This window comes from Gymnogyps californianus, chromosome 22, assembly GCF_018139145.2.
Source record: "Gymnogyps californianus isolate 813 chromosome 22, ASM1813914v2, whole genome shotgun sequence".
Lineage (NCBI taxonomy): Eukaryota > Metazoa > Chordata > Aves > Accipitriformes > Cathartidae > Gymnogyps > Gymnogyps californianus.
Window position 1 is genome coordinate 3,457,389 of NC_059492.1, and position 17,103 is coordinate 3,474,491.

Here is a 17,103-nt window from a genome sequence, read left to right on the forward strand (position 1 = left end):
TAAAATCATTTTCCGTGGGGTTTTGAACAGGCCATCACCTCTACAGAGTCCTTCCCCTCTTCGGCAGGCATCCACACTATCCAGGAATTGCACCAAAACTCACACCTCAAACTCCCTGAACCCCAAACCTGGCTTAACCGGCAACTGAACCCATCTGCATCCAACCCCAACCCCAACCCAGCCGGGGCCGGAGCTGCCTCTTTCCACCCACGTACCAGGAGCCCCCGCAGAGCGAGAAGCCGCTCATCCAAGCCCAGCAGCCACCGTGGCTTGTCAGCATCGCCCCGATGCTGGAGTTGTCCCACGTCTCCCTTTATTAAGTCCCTCTGCATTTCTTAGCTCTAAATAGGTCGGCGAGGTTTGAAGCGAAGGATGTGAAGACGCATGAAAAGCAGCCGCCGAAGCAGGACTTTGCAGAGCCCGGCCCAGCCGTCTGTGTCACAGCGGCATCGATGGGCTTGGGAAAAGGGTGACAAAGCAACTCAGAGCGGGGTGGGTTTTTTCCCTGGAAGGGATATAAAAAAACCAGTGTCGTTTTTGGAAACAAGACATTAACATTGAGCTTGTCGCTGGGAATCAGGCCCAAGACAACGAGCAATTTCCCCATCAGGTATCCAGCACCAGCAGGTCACATTTGATGGAGGAGCATCAAATGGAGGGTGACGGTCCCCAGGGAGCAGCATTAGCCACGATATTAGTGAACACTCGCCCATGGCTCAGCCTGCAGTGACGGCAAATTACGGGCTCCATCCTTGGCAATAAAGCACTCCCCATGGGCCCACATCCCAGCTTCACACTTACATGGGGAAAAAAAAACCAACAAAGCCCTTTGCAAGCCTGGCACTGCAGCCACCAAACACAAACCCAGCCGTTAGTGGTGGGAGAGGTGGGTGCCCGCAGCACCCTCAGCCTCGTGCTGGACCCCCGCCAGCTGCCCACCGAGGCTGTCCCCGATTGCAAATCAAAGCTCGACCTTCCCCAGCCCAAAAGACACGGGAGTAGCAGAGGGAAGAGGCTGCCGGCAGCCCGAGCTGCTCCCAGTACCCAACCACTGCCCAAAGCCCATCCCTGGCCGGAGACTCATTAAGGAACCTGCTCCTTCCCAAACTAATTAAGAGTAAACAGTCACTGGGGGCTCCGGTCACACCAGGATGCGGAGATTTGTTCCGTGGGTGCCATCTCTGTGCCGGAGCCCACACACACGTGTCCGGCTCAGCTCCAGCTCCGACAGAGCCGCCGTGAGCACCCAGCCTGTGGCAGGGACGTGCCAAGACACCTTCCAGCCGTGCCGGTGGGCTCAGCTGTGTCTCTGGAGGCCCAAATAGGCCAGGAATAGGGGTCCCACGGGGACAGAGAGGGTCCCATGGGGACCATCCCTTTTCCCTGCCCCACTTCTCCCAGTCCAGCAGTCCCCAGCGCCTTCTCCTGCTGCCATCCCGCGGCCGTGTCCCACAACTGCACGTGTGCACCCACGTACGGCACCGGACACGGTTGTGGCCAAGCTGGGACCACGGCAGCACCCAAGGGTGGCCCCGCACCCCTACAAAGCAAGCACCCATCTCAACTTGTCCCCAAGCGCCATGGCCACAGAGGACTGGCCCCTTGTCCGGGGGTGGCAGGAGGCCAAGGTGTCCTCAGTCTGTCCCCATCTCCTTCCCTGGGCACGGGCTGAAGGGTGCTGAGCCTCCGCTCAGCCCTGGGCTCCGGGGCCACCTCGGTGCGGATGCCAAAGCTGGCAGCGCGGCTCCCGTGGCAGCTCGGGGACAGGAACGCGGCAGGGTTTACGGAGAGAGGTGGCAGGAGGGGACACGAGCAGCCCTTCCTGGCCCCACCATCCTCAGACGCGATCCCAGAGCAGGCCCGTGCCCGCGGGAGGAGCGCTGCCCACCCCTCCAAAGCACAGGAAAACCCAGGGTTTATCAAAACTCAATTTATTCCAAATGTTAAAAGATTACAGTTTTTTTTCCTCTCTTCCTCAACTAATCAACCAAAATACATTTTCTTTTAAAAAAATTCAACCTATTCTGAGCCATTGTACAAGTCCCAGCCCCCTGCCCCGCACACACCCCCCGCTTCCCCCTATTGCTATAACTTAACATATAAAATTTAATCTTCGCAGACCCCCTTCTCAGTCCAGGTACCCAGAAGGCAGCACGGAAAGAGAAGATGGGGCAGGCCAGGCGCAGGGAGCGAGACCAGTTGGACCAAGACCGGAGGCGACTGGGAGGAGGGAGTCCCGTTGTTCAGAGCGATACGATGCATAGCTGGGTTTTGGTTCTGTCTTCTCAGCGAGGCCCTAACGGCAAATGAAGCTCCTTCCTCAGCAAAGGAAAGAAAAAATTTAAAATAACAAAAGTCCCCACCCGTGGGATGGATTTTGTTGGGTTTCCGAAGGCAATGGGAAAGAGCGGCTGGAACTGCAAAAACCAGAGCTGGAGGCGGCCGCTCCAGGCAGGAGGGAGCGGGGGAACCTGCTCCCGGCCTCGCTGCCTGGGGGATTTTGGCTCAGATCCGTAAGTGGTGATGGGTGGGAGGCAGGAGCCCCCCTTCCCTTCTCCAGCAGCCACAGCTCTGTGCGCAGCGCGGGCCGGGCATCGTCCAGCGGTGTTCCCCCTCGCAGGCTCCCACCCGCCCGGCAGCATCTCCCCACCGCAGCCACAAGCGTTGGGTGCGAGAGGAGAGAGCTCCCTGGGAGTGTTTCTGCTGGCCTGAGATGTCACCCAGAACGAGCCCAGAGGGGTTTGGTGGGTGGCAGCAGACAAATCCAAGTCAGAGAGGTAAAAGATGTTTAGGTTAAGGGGATGGAGGAGCACCCAGAGATGGGAAACATGGGGGAGCTCAGAAAGCCTGCTGCCCAAACCCTTTTGTGTAGTGAAGACGACCCTCAGCTTTGCCAGGCCAGGAAATATTAAAAAAACAAAAGAGATGAGAAGTGGAAAACCCATCCAGCCACAGTACTGAGATCAGTTTAGGACCAAGCCGACCCGGAGGAGCTGACAGAGCACCAGGCACCACAGGAAGACAGACACACACTCGCAGGGAAAAAAACATGAGCATCCCTGAAGAGCCCTGCTCCAGCCACACAGAAGCTGCCGGGGCCCAGCTCCGGGAGCCTCCTGCCCTCCCCACCGCCGTCAGCGGGAGACCAGAGCTGGAAACCGGTCGCCCGACGCGGGTGGAAGGTGGGGGTGTGTGCGTGGGTCCCGCGATCCCGCTGGGCTCGGCTGCGCGGTGTCGCTTCATCAACTCTGCTCCTTGTCCTTGACCAGCAGCACCGTGTGTTGGCCACCGCTGGACACGGCCAGGACCGTGCGGTTTTCCAACTGCTTGCCCGTCATCTCCACGGGGCTCCAGACGTCATCCTCCTCTCCCGTGCCCAGCTGGTAGTTGGTGCCCATGCCCCAGGCAAACGCTCGTCCTGCAACGGAGGTGACGCGAGTTTTGACTTCAAAGCGGTTGCACGATGGGGTGGGAAGGGGACCCAGCACCCAAACCCAAGGGGACTTTCACACCCAGGCAGGGGGCTGAGCGATGGGTGGCAGAGACGCAGGCAGGGGGAAGGGGAGCAGTGCTTGGCAACCCAAAGAGGCGTTTCATCACACAGCCGAGGCAGTGTTTTGCCCCCGGCGAGAAAACCAAATCCATCAGCCCACTACGAACCCTCCTTCCCACAGCCGTGGGCTTCAGATGCGGCGTACAAGCATGCGCAGCACCAGAGCACAGAGGTCTCGCAGCAGCGGAGTTCAGGGTGCGGGGAAGGGACCGGCAGGCCAACGACCCCCTCCTGGTCAACACCCTGTCATGAACTTTGTTGCCAAGGGCCCACAAAAATATTTGAGCAGCTGCTGGCCAGCTGCTCCTAGGCTGGGTGGTCGATCAGCACCAGGACCTGGCTCCAGTCCCGACCCAGCCAGCAGCGTGCGATGAAGCTGTGCGGGGCCAGGGCTGGGCAGAGCACCAGGACAGACAGATGAGGGGTGGGGAGGATATACAGGACGGCGTTCCCAAGCCCACGGCGCCGGCACTCACCGTCACTGCTGACAGCGTAGCCGACCGATGCACCGCATGCGACAGAAGAGATGCTGGGGAGCTCCGGGATGACCGTGGGCGTGCTCTTCTCCTCCGCCCCTGCTCCGAGGCCCAGCCGGCCGTACTCTGCCCTGCCCAGGCTGTAGGCTTTACCTGGAGCACAACAGACGCACAGGAGAGGTGACTGGAGGGGGGCAGAAGCCCGCAGCAGGCCATAGCCAGGCCCTCTCCCCCTGGTGTGACTCCTGGAGGAGCATCACTCTTCCCTACCACACCCTAGATCCCAACCAGGAGGTGCAGGGTGGGATGGAGACCCTCGAGCTCCCCAAAAATCAACAGGGTGGACAGATGCCCGGACAGACTATCGAGCCTGCGAGAGCAGAGTTCACAAGTGACTCTGGATTCCTGTCATCCTCCCGGCCCTTTGCTGCAAATTCACACCACCCTTGTTGCCTTGAACACCGAGGACTTGGAGGGCTCCAGCGCATCACCCTCACCCCAACCCCTCCCCAGCCGGGACAAGGGCCATGGGAGTCCCCCCCCCCGTCCCACTTTGTGCAACTCCCAGCCCACCCGTCACGCCGGTGCTCACCCTCCGAGTCGACGCACACCGTGTGGTGCTGCCCGCCGGAGAACCCGACCCAGGACTTGGTGGAGTTCTTGAAGCACGTCAGGTTCTGCGGGGAGAAGCAGGGCTCGGTGCCCTGGGTCCCTGCGGGGTGGGATGCACAAACCCAGGCAGATCAGGGCCACGGGCACGGACAGCCCGGGGCCAGGCAGCAGCACTGAGCCATCCACCCTGGGGCTCACCCCACTAAAGACTAACACAGCCCCCCAAGCCCCAAAAATCAAATTTCTGCTCAAACTCACTGGCTGCAGGGGCTGGGACCTAAATCCGGACTATGCAGGGTGACCCCCCCACCCCAATTTCCAGCTCCGCTGTGTCTGGCAAGTGCTTGGTTTTCAGGATCTGGGGTGCCCAGCAGCAGCCCCATCCCACCCCAGGCCCAGGGCAGCACAGGACCTGGAAGTCTGCAGCCAGACCAAAGCAGGCAGGAGATCTGGGGGGACATAAGCAAAGCTCACCCAGCTGGTGGTAGTTGGAGAGGCCGAACCCATAGATGTGTCCCTCCTGCGTGACGGCGAAGGTGAAGTAAGCCCCGCAAAAGGCGTCCTGGAAGCGCATTTTCCCTCTGTTGCCTTTGCCTCTGACAGGGACGCACTGGGGGATCAGCAGGCGCTCTGGGGGCAGGAGACAAGGCATCATACGAGGTCAAGTGATTTACACCCTTTTCATCCCCTCTTAGATCCAGCTCAACCGATTTACACACAAGCCCTTGAGCAGCAGGGGAAGAGACTGGGTCTCTTTGCTCCTCTGCAAAGCGCAGCGCCTCCGAGCACCAAAGCAACTCACGCAGCCCTTTCCTTCCTCCTCGGTTGGCAAACAGCGCCGGCACTCTCCCCAGCTGGCCCTGCTCGCCGCAGCCGCACGTGAAGAGGTCACCATCCACCGTCAGCATCACTAAGTGGTCATTCCCTGGGAGGAGACGAGGGAGAGGAGTGAAGCAGGAGTCGTGCTCCAGGAACCCAGCAAGACCCAGGGGCTGAGATCCCACATGTAAACCCCAGCTGTCCCCGCTTTCTAGAATTCAGTGGGGTTTACTGCACCGGATACCTTGACACCAGCTTCTGGCACAACTTCAAACCCCAGGATCTCCATCTTCCTGATCCCAGTTCCCCAACTGAAACTCCAAAGAAGTTTCTCTGGGAAGGTTTAGGGGCACAGGCCCCCCCGCCCCAAGCCTCACCTGGGCCCTGGACAAGTCCCCTGGCTCCTCTGCTCAGCTTCCCCAAGTCTAGAAGAGGGCGAGCACTTTGACCCCGTGGGCTCGCGGTTAGGGCACTCTTGTAAGGCATTTTACATCAGATTGGGTCAAATATTAACAATACCGTTGGGGCTAGAAGAGACACAAGGTCTGTTGTCTCAAGAGCCAGAGAAGAGCAAGCACACGCTTGTGCCTGGCTCGGAGCAGCCAAGAGGGAGGAAAAGGACAGGGACCTTCTGGACCTTCACCTCCCAACGGTTGCAACAGCCTCGTGCCGCAGCCTGACCCACGCACACCCCAAGACCTTGCTCACCTGAGACAATTTTAACGACGGGTGCACTGAGCGGGAGCAGCACAGGAACAGAGCTCGTCTTCATGGGCTCCAGCAAGCCGATCACCCCGTTGTTATCCTGGGTGGAGAGACAGACGCGGGGACGTGAATCGCAGAAGCAGCAACCATCAGCAGAGCTTCCAGCGTCCAAGAAACCAACATACCCGGAAAGAACCCCAGACAAAAACCCTGCCGTCCTCCGTCAGTGCGGCTGTGTGACTGTCCCCTGCAGAGACCTGCACCACCTTTTCCTGCAGCTCCACCAGCCCCGGCGTGGTCTCCGACCCTTCTGCCGAGGTGTCGCGCCCGAGGGCGCCTTCATCGTTGCAGCCAAAGCTGTAGATCTGCAGATAAAGAGCGAGACGGTCAGGATCATAGAATCCTAGAATGGTTGGGGTTGGAAGGGACCTCCAAAGATCATCTAGTTCCAACCCCCCTGCACTGAGCAGGGACACCTTCAACTTGGATCAGGTTGCTCAGAGCCCCGTCCAACCTGACGCTGAATGTTTCCAGGGATGGGGCATCGACCACCTCTCTGGGCAACCTGTGCCAGTGTTTCACCACCCTCATCGTAACAAATTTCTTCCTTCTATCTAGTCTGAATCTCCCCTCTTCTAGTTTAAACCCATTACCCCTCGTCCTATCGCTACAGGCCCTATTAAAGAGCCTGTCCCCATCTTTCTTATAACCCCCTTTAAGTATTGAAAGGCCGCGATAAGGTCTCCCCAGAGCCTTCTCCTCTCCCAGCTGAACAACCCCAACTCTCTCAGCCTGTCCTCATAGCAGAGGCGTTCCATCCCTCTGGTCATTTTTGGGGCCTCCTCTGGACCCGCTCCAACAGGTCCGTGTCTTTCCTGTGCTGAGGACTCCAGAGCTGGATGCAGTACTCCAGGTGGGGTCTCAGGATGGGACTCAGAGGGGCAACAGGTTGAGCGTGAAGCCAGTGGATGGAGACCCACCAGGCTGAATTATGCCTTTGACCCCCTAAAATGTTGTGGTCCATGGCATGGAGACCACACTCATCCCCCGAGCTGGAGTGAGCTACACGTCTGGGCAGAGCAGGGTCCAATTCAGCCCCCCTGCTCCAGGACACTGCAAGAGGCAGCGCGGCTCAGCCTCCCCACACCCTGCTGGCTGCCGCCCCGTCCACGCTGCACTCACTTTTCCCGTCTGGCTGAGGCACACCGTATGCATCCCTCCGGCTTCCACCTGCACCATCATCTCCGGCAGCGGCACCAGGGCCGGCTTCTTCCTCTCCATCACGTCCTCGCCCAGGCCCAGCTGACCGACATCCCCCTGCCCCAGCGTCAGCACCAGGCCGGGCTGCGTCCGGTGGGACGGGTGGCAGACTGTGGGGCAGAAGGGAGATAAAGAACATATATAACATATATAACGTATAGGGGGAACAACCCTTCCATTAAAGCTGGTCCCTGGGAACAGGGAGGGAAAACTCCCAGGGATTTTTTCATACCTTTAATCTTCTTCCTTCCAGGAGACTCTTCTTCTGGCACCGGGCTCTTCTTCGCAGTGCGTTTCCCTGGCATAGTGCCTCAGATCTAAACACCAAAGACAGCCTGCTGCGGGTCACCCACAGGGCTGTCAGTTGTTTGGGGTTTCCCCCTCCCCTCCCCGCTTTAAAATCACCTCGGATCACCTGAGGGACCGGTGACTGAATTAGGATTTGAGCACCCATCTCCGCTCCCACTTTGGAAAAACGCAGGATTTTTTTTCTGGCGTGTTTTATCCACGGTCCCCACTCGCACACAGCTGTGAACCCCTCCACCCTTCAGGTCAAGGCAGCCCGGGGAATGAGGCCAGGCAAGGCAAGGGAGGGCTCCAGCCCCCTCCCTGCCCTCCCCAACGCTGAGGCCCACCTATTCCGCACCCCACGCAGGAACACGGCCCCACGGGGGGGGGGCCGGAGGAAGGAGCACCCCGCCCCCCCCACGGTACCGAGCCGTGCCGCCACGCGGCGTGTCCCGACCCCACGAGCCGCGTGGGCCGGGCTCATCGCCCCAGCGGGCCCCCCTCCCCGCGGCCGCTCGCCCCCGCCCCTTCCCGCCGTTTGAATTCCCCGCGCCGCCCCACGTGGGGCCGCGCAGGCCCGCGGCCCGGCCCGGCCCGGCCTTTCCCTCCCGCCGGCTGCCCCTCGCCGGGGCGGCCAGGGCGCACCGAGGGCGGGCCGGAGCTCGGCGGGACTCCCCCCCTTCCTCTCCCCGTCCTCCCCCACTCCTACTCCTCCTCCTCCTCCTTCTCCTCCCCCCCTACCCCGCCCGCCGCCCCCGGGGCCCCGCCGCGCTCGCACCTCCGCTCCGCCGCCGGCCGGCCCGCTGCCGCGCTCCCTCACGGCGCATGCGCGGGGGCAGCGCTGGTCGCTCAGCGGGGCACAGCGCCCTCTGCCGGCCGGAGGCTCCGCGACCGGGCAGGGCAGGCAGCGCAGGCAGGGCAGGCAGCGCAGGCAGCTGCCGCCCCGGAGGCCCCTGCGACCTTGCGCAGGCTTCTGCGGGGACTCCCCGTCACTAAGCGCTTCGGTTACCGTGTAAATAACTTGTCCTGGCGTCCTACCTCTAAGCAGCAGCGATTGCTACAGCCTGCATAGCTACGGGTTCAGCGGTAAGGCGATAGATCTGCAGCAAAAAACAAGATATTTAACACAAGGAGAGACTAATTGGATGATGATAATGCAGCAAGACAAAGAGTATTAACAAAATCCGGCACGTCCGCGCTCTGAGGTCTGGTAGCCAGGACCATAGCCAGGAAGCCATCTGACAGAGGTTGTTCTTGAGCTATTTGATGGAAAATACAAACTTATTTAACTTATTTACGCCCTATTCAATCTGTTCGGATTGGTTTACATAAAAGCAACAAACTGACTAACACACACGGTCCCTGCAATGCTAGGAGGTAGTCTGAAGTCCATCGATTCTGGGTAGTTAACTGAGAGAGCGAGTCCATTTCAGACCGTGAATTTTTCAAACCTTCTACAGCAGCCTTTTGAACCATTTCAAGCGTAGCCGAGACGTTTTTAAGTGGCCTTCTCCAGCGCAGGAATGCCTCACTGTGGAAATAACGATTGCATCAGTTGATGAAATGTCGCTGGCCCTTCTACCAGAGGATTAAAAGTGTGTTGTTTACGACATAAAAGAGCTTTAGTAGGGGTTCCTGCCCATGGGGCGGAGGACCCTCTTACAGGCATCAGTGCCGCACAGCCAGAGCCCGGCATTACAACGGCGGGCCACCACCACATCTGCCTCGAACCGTCGCGACGCTGGCCAAAAGAGCACCTTCGGCTGTTGGGTCTTGAAGAGCAGCTGAGTTTTATTAAGCACCCAACCGGACTGTTCAACAGGGTCATTGTTTGGACGGCTGGTTTCCCAGCTGCTGTCAGTACTCAGCCATTACTTTGTCAGTTGTGATCTGTGGAATTGGGACCGATGAATTGGCAGGATTTTTGGCAGTTTGTGCCATTAACGTCCCAAGCAAGGTTCCAGCATTCCATTTGTTAAATTCTCCTCACAACTAGACTCCTTAGAGTTGTAAGGACTCCTCACAGTCGTTATTGGAGTTTTGGAACTTTCTGGTCCTCGTAATTACCATTACAATAATCTTAAGAGAAAGCCAAAAGCTTTATCTATTTGGCTTCCCGTGGGGCTTTGCTGATTGTTTAGGCCACATAGCGCTGGCCATAGAGTTCATCCCCATTGTTGTCCTCCATCCTGATCTTTATTTTTTGTTATAGACCACTCCACCTTTTCCATCACTCCACTGCTTTAAGCAGAAAGTCCACTTTTATTCTTGAAGCGGGAACCAGACTGAATTTCTTGTGGTAATGGCAAGATGGCAAACCAACAGCCCATGCCGGCAATAGCGAGTCCCGTCTCTTACGTAATGGGCTGAATCTTTCCTATTCCACTGATCAGTTCTACTCCAGTTGGTATGTAAATCCACTCCTCGGATGTTCTAACCAAAGGCCTGCATAACCTATTTGGCATTTAATAGCCCTTTTTTTTTTTAACAGAAATCAAGTTCCTAATTATGTACTTAGCTAATAGGCCAGCCTCATTTATTCTTGTTTAAACAGATCACATTCCTGAAGTGCCCTAGCCACTTAGGTAGCCAGTGGCCCAGATGATCAGAAAACCCTTAAGAGGGGCAGAACCCTGGCAGCATGATCAGTTGTTCCAGGCACTGCATCTCGATACACATCCATCACCTGACCCTTTCCCTTTGGAGATTTCAGGGGGGGCAAGGGCAGGATGTCCAGCCAACCGCTGGAGGGTGGCAGGAGGTAACTCATTAATCTGTTTGCGTTTTAACCCTTCAAGCATAACCTCCAGAAAAGCCAGCCGTCAGCATTTTTCTCCTTTTGCAGAAAAGCCCAAGAGTGAACTTATCATTCCCCCACAGCAACGGACCTGGGGTACAGGGTTAACCATTCTGAGTTTAGCCCTTACCGGCTGATAGAAAGGTCAATCCGCCTTGACGTGATCCAAAACTACAGTAAAGGTATTGCCTGCTCCTAATCCAGCCTGAACAGCTAATAACGTGGGTTTGAAGTGGGTTTCTGCACCTCTCACCATCACACTCCAGAGAGGACACATGAATAGCAGACAGGAATCCCACTTCTGACTGCAAGTGAGAGGAACCAACAGGAGCATCCGGGATTTCTTTCATATTCTGGGACTAACCAAGCGATCACTCACAAAGAAACACACACCAAGCAAAAAAAAGTGAAGTTTATTTAGTTCTCTACTACAACTAGATATAGGTTTACAAGTCAATGCTTTAAGGCCTTATTTCAGGTAACACAGATGCACAAATTACTGCTCTTGCTCACATCCAGTGAGTCACCCCTCCAGAATCAGCTTCCCCCAGAATGTCCTCGCCACGCATCGGGTCAAATCACGTCTTCCCTGGCAGCTGGCATCAAGGGTGGCCCCACGGATGGGTGGGGTTGTTGGTCCACAGGCCAGCTGACGGCAAGTCCGAGTCCACACAGAGTATGTGGCTTCTTTTTCTTATTCCTTTCTTACACCCCAGGCTCCCACCCTTTGAGAGCACCCCAAAGGCAGCTCCTTCCCGGTGGGCCAGGCCACCCAGAGTCCTGCCCTTGACTTTGCGGCACCTTTCAGGCACATGCACGCCAATTCCACCACAGCCCCATGGCTGTGTCCACCTTCCTCACGTGTAGCTCACTCGCACAGGCTCAGCCCCAGGCCCTGCTCCCTTGTACCACAAAATTCAGCAGCTACGTAACCCACCATGCGACCAGGTACACTCCTGCCTTTTCTTCCGATACAGGCCATTTAATGGGCAGGCCCTAGCATGAAGCACGTGCTAGCGGAAGGCCACCAAATGCAGGCAGCTTCTGCTTCCAGCCCGTTCTGATCTCTGTGGCTTTGTTTTGATTACACATACTGCACTAACTGAACCTTAGCTATCACCTCTATTAATTATTCGGGTCAGTACTCTCAATATACTCACCATCTCCCACTAGACGCATGGATTCTTTTCTGTCAGTAGCATCTCACCAGTCACCACTGTCTGCAATAATTTAGAGAAAAAAAAAAAATTAAGCAAGCTTACTACTTGGCAAGAAGCACATAACCCATTAGGTATGTGATGATCAGGTAAAGTCCAACCACATGTTCCCAGTCCTAAGCAAGCACGACATGTGCCTACCACGTGCCTTCCCCTAGTATTATCCCAGTGCTCCACCACCCACATCACTTTCCACTAAGTTTGTTTCTGCTTTTTTCCCAATTCCCGTATCACGCAAATAAGGCCTTAAGCTAATCAAACAAATATCTTTCACCTCCACTTCACAAAGGATTTGCCCCCCCCCCCCTTAAGAAGATTCAGGAATCAGCCTCTTTCCCCCGTCCATCCAAAGTCCAAGAAAATCTTAGAAGCTAGGGAACACCTAAGCTAAGCTTTCGCTGTTATACAATGCCTATAAAGCCTGCACTGGTATTCAATTACTTTAAGCCGATCCAATTCAGTTTCCATAAGCCACTTAGAAATAGCTCAAGCTTATTTAAAGTAGAAGGTATTAAGAGAACCGCGTAACTACGCGCAGCCAATATTACATCATTAGTGCAATATTACTCACCTTCCAAATCAGCGCTCTGCTCACTACAAACTTTTGAAGCTTAGAACTGGAAATAATAAAGAAAAGGTATTGTAAGTAATTGCTTAAGAGTTTCTCCTTTTCCCTTTCCCCCCGCAGCCATGCAGACTGGCCCGTGTATCCCCCATGCCACCCCCCCCCCCGCCAGAAGCCATTTTGAGTGGCAGAAGTGTTTCCTGCATGGTTTATCTCCTCTGTCACTGCCCGAGGGCTCAGAGAAGCAGTAGGAATATGCAGGCTGCAGACTCGAGGCCCAGCTTGTTCTCCAACGTCGTGGAAAGGGACTGTACGTCACGGGCCCGAGGGCCTACGCTCCCATGCGCCACACGGACAGAGCCGAGAGAGAGCGACTTCTCCGGATATCCACGTTGGATTGACATTTTAAAGCACTGTGGCCACCTTCACCCCCAAACCCACACGCGTCCCCGCTTTCACCGGCTCCCCGAGCTACACACAGCTCACAGACATGACCCCCATGACGAATACTCACGTCGGGAGGGAGCTGGACGAGGCCGGGCGGGGGCAGGCATCAGCACAGCCTTAGGAAAGAGAAGGAGAAGACGGTGAGGAGCGGCTGAGGGCAGCGCGGCCCCCTCAGCAGCGCCAAACACCCAGCGAAGGCCACTCGCGGACTCTTATTGCCACGGAAACAAGGACGCAGTGTCCCTACAGCTGGCCGCAGGCAGCGTGGCCCTTCACGGCCGTAGGGACCCCAGGCCACAGCGCAGGGAAATGGGAGAAGGGGAAGGCCGCGGCCCCGCCGCCAGTGCCGGACCCACCTGCAATCACTGCGGCTCCGCGCGAAGAAAGAGGGCGGCCTGCTCCGCGTCGCGGTATTTATAGAGCGGGCGTGGGCGGGGCTAGAGCGCGCATGCGCACGAGCGCCCAGCAAGGGGCGCGTGCGCAGTGGGAGGGCGCGGGCGGGGGAAGCGGCCCCATGCGCGGTGGCGAGGAGGCGGCGGTTGGCACATGCGCGGTGGGATGGCGGGAAAGACGGCCGCCTCCCGTGAGGTGCTGACCCACGGCTGGGCAGAGGCAGAGTCTGAGCCCCCCAGCCCTTCTTAAACCCATTTAAAACACGACCACAAAAGCAGTTTTTTAAAAAAAAAAATCCTAAAATACTTTTATTCAATAATTAAAATCTGTTGATGAGGAGACTGATATACAATGCAATGATTTAGTCTACAGGCATTACTGTACAGGGGGAAGCTGTGAGGGAAGTGTCATCGTCCCCCCGCCATCTCCCATGGGGTGACAGCAGCCCGGGGTGCCGGGCCCCAGCCCGGGTGTTGGCACAGTGTGGAGGAACCGGGGGCACAGCGGGGCCCACCCCGAGCAACAAAGGAGACAGGTTTGTGAACAAGGCAAGTCCTTCTCTCCATTCCCACACCCTCCTCGTCCTGCGATACTCCCTTCTTCACGTTAAGTGGCATCTCACACATGGGGTAGGTTTTGTGCATGATACAGCAGGGGCCAATACCAGATCTTTTTAAGAAAACCCCACATTTAGGAAGAACCAATATGAGATCATTCTCAGAAGAGAAAGAATATCTTTTTAAGGTCACTTTTTAAACCTCTTCTTCCCCTCCCTTCCACCCACACAGTGAAATTATCAAGTTTCCAGTAGGTTTAGCTGTAAAAATGAGAAAAGGCAAGTTTCACCCTGATTTGGGAGAGTAAAAAAACATCTGAGAGGAAGCCACAATACAAAGAATTGACTACTCTCACAGCTTTCCCAAATTAAAAAGTTTTAAAAAGGCAACAGTCATTTCCTGGTTCTGTAATTTGTTAAACAAGCCTAGATATCTCAAGACAAGATCTGTTAACATCACAGCAAGTGTGAGAGGGCAAGGAGGGAATGTTTTATACAATTAAGTTGTGTTTTGTGGGTTTGGTTTTTTTTGTTGGTGTGGTTTTTTTTTTTTTTTTTTACAAAAAGATGCAGCATATGTTAATATCTATACAATTCCCTTCCAGGACAACAAACCATTGGTCAGTAGTGATTCAGGACATTAAGGACATGACAGACACGCAAGCAAAACCAAAAAAATTACGAGTCACATGTCAGTTGTCTGCCAGGTCAGCATCTGCACAGGGTTCTCTGTACACAGCTAATATACACACGTGCTTCCTAGCACATCCACTCTCCATTCCTCAGCTTTCCAACGCTAGAGCTGCCTTTTTTTCCCCCCTCCTCTTGGTAAGGAGGAGGAAACGAAGGAGTTGCACCCCCAAAAGGAGTACGTACAGCTGAGAACTGGGCCTGTCCGGGCTGAGAAAGGGAGCTGGGGAACGAACCGTTCGTTCACATGTGCATGGTCTCCTGGCAGGGATGCTGGCGCCGGAGCAGAGGCGTATTGCTGAGCCGCGCGAGGTATAGTGTTCAGTTCCAGCCTGATGGCACGCGAGACGTGTTTGTTCCAGTGAAATGCTACATTCAGACAGGATTCCCCTTCCCTGGCCGAAAGCCCTTTTCTGGATATGTTTTGAAGGCAAGTCTTGGAAGAGCCGAGGTTCCACCCTCGCTGTATTGCCTAGGAGAGGGACGCAGAGAACTTCCAGTCCTCTCGGGTCTCTTGCTCCCTTCTTGGAAGATTATGGTCGATGGTACCTAAAAGCCAAGCGAAAAATCCAAGTGTCATCCTTGGAACTCAGGTTAAATGGTTACCGAGGCACTACAGATGGCCAAAAAGAGTAAATTGAATTCTCTCTGAACTCTCAGCCCTCAGTGAAGCTGTTAACATCAAACGATTTCACCTCTGCCTTAGAAAGCTCTTGTGCTCTGCAAACGCTCATTTAACCACACAGAGCAACTGTTGGGGGGAAAAGAATCACTTGGGCCATGATCCACAGGTTACTTCATAGATAATATCAGAGCTAACTACCAAGGTGTTTTGTGGCTGTGGCTTCTGCTGCACATGTCTCTAGCCCCAGAAAAGCACGCTCCACCTGCAAGGTCACACTGGTTTCAGATACACCTCAAATCAGCCACTGGTCACTTTGAGTTTCCAGGATTGAAGCCCCAGTTTAAGAAAAAAAAACAACCCACTTCATGTCTGCCACCCTCCAGTCACCCAACACCACCAAGGCAGAAAGGGACATTAAATCTCCAACTGCTGTACAGGTCATTTTTCTAAGCTTTTAATGTTTTGCCTCTCAGCACTACCCCCGCAGCACAGCTCTCCCAACAAGACTGAAACTCTAAGCGAGTAACATGTTCTCACTCACCTCGTGAACTGCTTGCTGTCCTCATGGACTTCCATTTCACAGCTCTTAAACTCATTCAGCTCCTTCCGGATGGCAGCCTACACAAAGAGAGAGAGATATCTTTTTTATCTCCTGTTAAGGCATACATATGTTTCCCTCTCTCCCATCTCAAGTGAGCTCAGACATGGCAAGAAGGTGCTGTCCCTCCAACACCCCTGCTCAGGGCTGATCTGTACCACCTTTCAGCAGTGAAGAGTTAAGAGCAGTTTTGACAAGCAGGGCTGAGTCCCACAGCTCCTTTGGTAAAGGAAGGAGCTCAGATTGCAGCAGCCATCCCAGCTTTCAAGTCCATTCACACTCAGCTGAGTTTAATCTGCCCAACCTTCTCCAGACTGAGGGCTGGGCAGTCCCCACAAGTGGCCAGGGAAGACAAGAACAGATGGCTTCCCCGCCAGCTTCTTGCCTAGGCATGCCTCAGCCTGCAAGGACCAGCGCTCCTCTGACCAACGCCCTGCACCTTCTTCCATCCTCTTCTATCACTCAGAAGCCGAGGCAGAGGCCACGCTGGCGTGCAGACCGTGCCCGCTTGGGCTCCACGTCCCCGTGGAGGGGGCAGGAAGCAGGGCTGGGGACAGCACACGTGGGTGAAGGGACACTGGAGGTGCTTGGTGGGGTGGCAGAGGGAAAGGTGAAGAGGTGAAGCGAAAGGAACGGAGCAGATCTCCTTGGCTCACGCCCTTTTGCATGGGACACCCCGATCTAGCTCCCCTCCCCATACCTGGGGACAGGACACTCCCTGTTACCTTGTCAGCTGGTGTCAGCTTTGTCCATGGCTTATCCGCTCGCCGGTCATAGTCTTGAGCATCTGTTACTTCCACATATTCGTTAAACCTTAGGATCTTCCTGGCCTGCAGCTCTGCCACTGTAGGCCTTTGGCTAAGCTGAACACCAGCAAGAACAAAGAAAGTTAGCTTGTGCCTTGCCCACAAAGCAGTTCAGGACTAAGCATCCCGAGCAAAACTAAAACCAGTTCCCTCACTGGGCCTGAACCACAGATACTACTAGGTCCTGCTCGCAGCCTGCAAGGGAATAGGCAAACCCTCTTACAGACAGTGCAATCTCGTTTGGATCACAAGGCCAGGCTAGGCAGAACCAAGGCCATGTTGCCAAGGAGAAGGAAGACACTGAGGGGTTTGGCAACAGCCATTACAAGAGTGAGCCCTGTGTGACACCCCTAAACCAAGCAAGCCCATTTCCCGCTTCAGCAATGGCAACACTCACATTCCATACCCACAGGCCCTTGGGAAGCTTTTCCCAGCCACAAGTAACAACCACAAGTAACTTGGACGTAATAGCTAAAAGCAGCTGTTGCTCTGCTCAGCTTCTCCCACACTGCTGTTACTTTAAGAAATGGATTTTGGGGAGCCTGGTGTGAAAGTCATGGCCACTGAAGCACTGTGTTACAACAGCCAGGCCAGCACCAGCAAACCTTTCAAGTGCCAGGTGCCAAATTTAGTTCTCATCTAGCTTGTTACGCTTGATGCCAGCTCAGATCTATCACTGACAAACGTGGCTGCAGT

General features: G+C 55.5%; 2 protein-coding genes and 1 non-coding gene across 3 annotated transcripts in view; all 3 read right to left on the reverse strand.

The window, feature by feature from the left end:
* Window positions 1-2,081: 2,081 nt before the first annotated feature.
* On the reverse strand, window positions 2,082-13,012 carry RCC1 (regulator of chromosome condensation 1). The gene is made up of 13 exons (XM_050909798.1): window positions 12,807-13,012; window positions 12,299-12,344; window positions 11,671-11,730; window positions 8,752-8,813; window positions 7,658-7,742; window positions 7,348-7,535; window positions 6,351-6,530; window positions 6,169-6,265; window positions 5,444-5,566; window positions 5,116-5,271; window positions 4,622-4,741; window positions 4,030-4,182; window positions 2,082-3,418 (listed from the first exon to the last, which is right to left on the reverse strand). The coding sequence occupies exons 5-13, from the start codon at window positions 7,728-7,730 to the stop codon at window positions 3,243-3,245; spliced, it is 1,266 nt and encodes a 421-aa protein (XP_050765755.1). The 5' UTR covers window positions 7,731-7,742; window positions 8,752-8,813; window positions 11,671-11,730; window positions 12,299-12,344; window positions 12,807-13,012; the 3' UTR covers window positions 2,082-3,242.
* On the reverse strand, window positions 12,484-12,688 carry LOC127025212 (small nucleolar RNA SNORA73 family). The gene has a single exon (XR_007767641.1). It is a non-coding gene; the product is annotated as a small nucleolar RNA SNORA73 family (small nucleolar RNA).
* Window positions 13,013-13,410: 398 nt separating the features above from the next.
* Window positions 13,411-17,103, reverse strand: part of PHACTR4 (phosphatase and actin regulator 4) — a 43,777-nt gene continuing 40,084 nt past the window's right edge. Inside the window, 3 exon segments of the mRNA XM_050909796.1 lie at window positions 13,411-14,927; window positions 15,545-15,621; window positions 16,327-16,464. Coding sequence (XP_050765753.1) covers window positions 14,912-14,927; window positions 15,545-15,621; window positions 16,327-16,464 — 231 coding nt within the window. The 3' untranslated portion in view covers window positions 13,411-14,911.

Coding starts and splice junctions, on each gene's coding strand:
- RCC1 (XM_050909798.1), bottom strand. CDS start 7,730: ATGCCAGGGAAACGCACTGCGAAGAAGAGCCCGGTGCCAGAAGAAGAG. Junction 4,742..5,115: donor CTCCAACTACCACCAGCTGG/GTGAGCTTTGCT, acceptor CCCACCCCGCAG/GGACCCAGGGCACCGAGCCC. Junction 3,419..4,029: donor CTACGCTGTCAGCAGTGACG/GTGAGTGCCGGC, acceptor CCTCCGTTGCAG/GACGAGCGTTTGCCTGGGGC.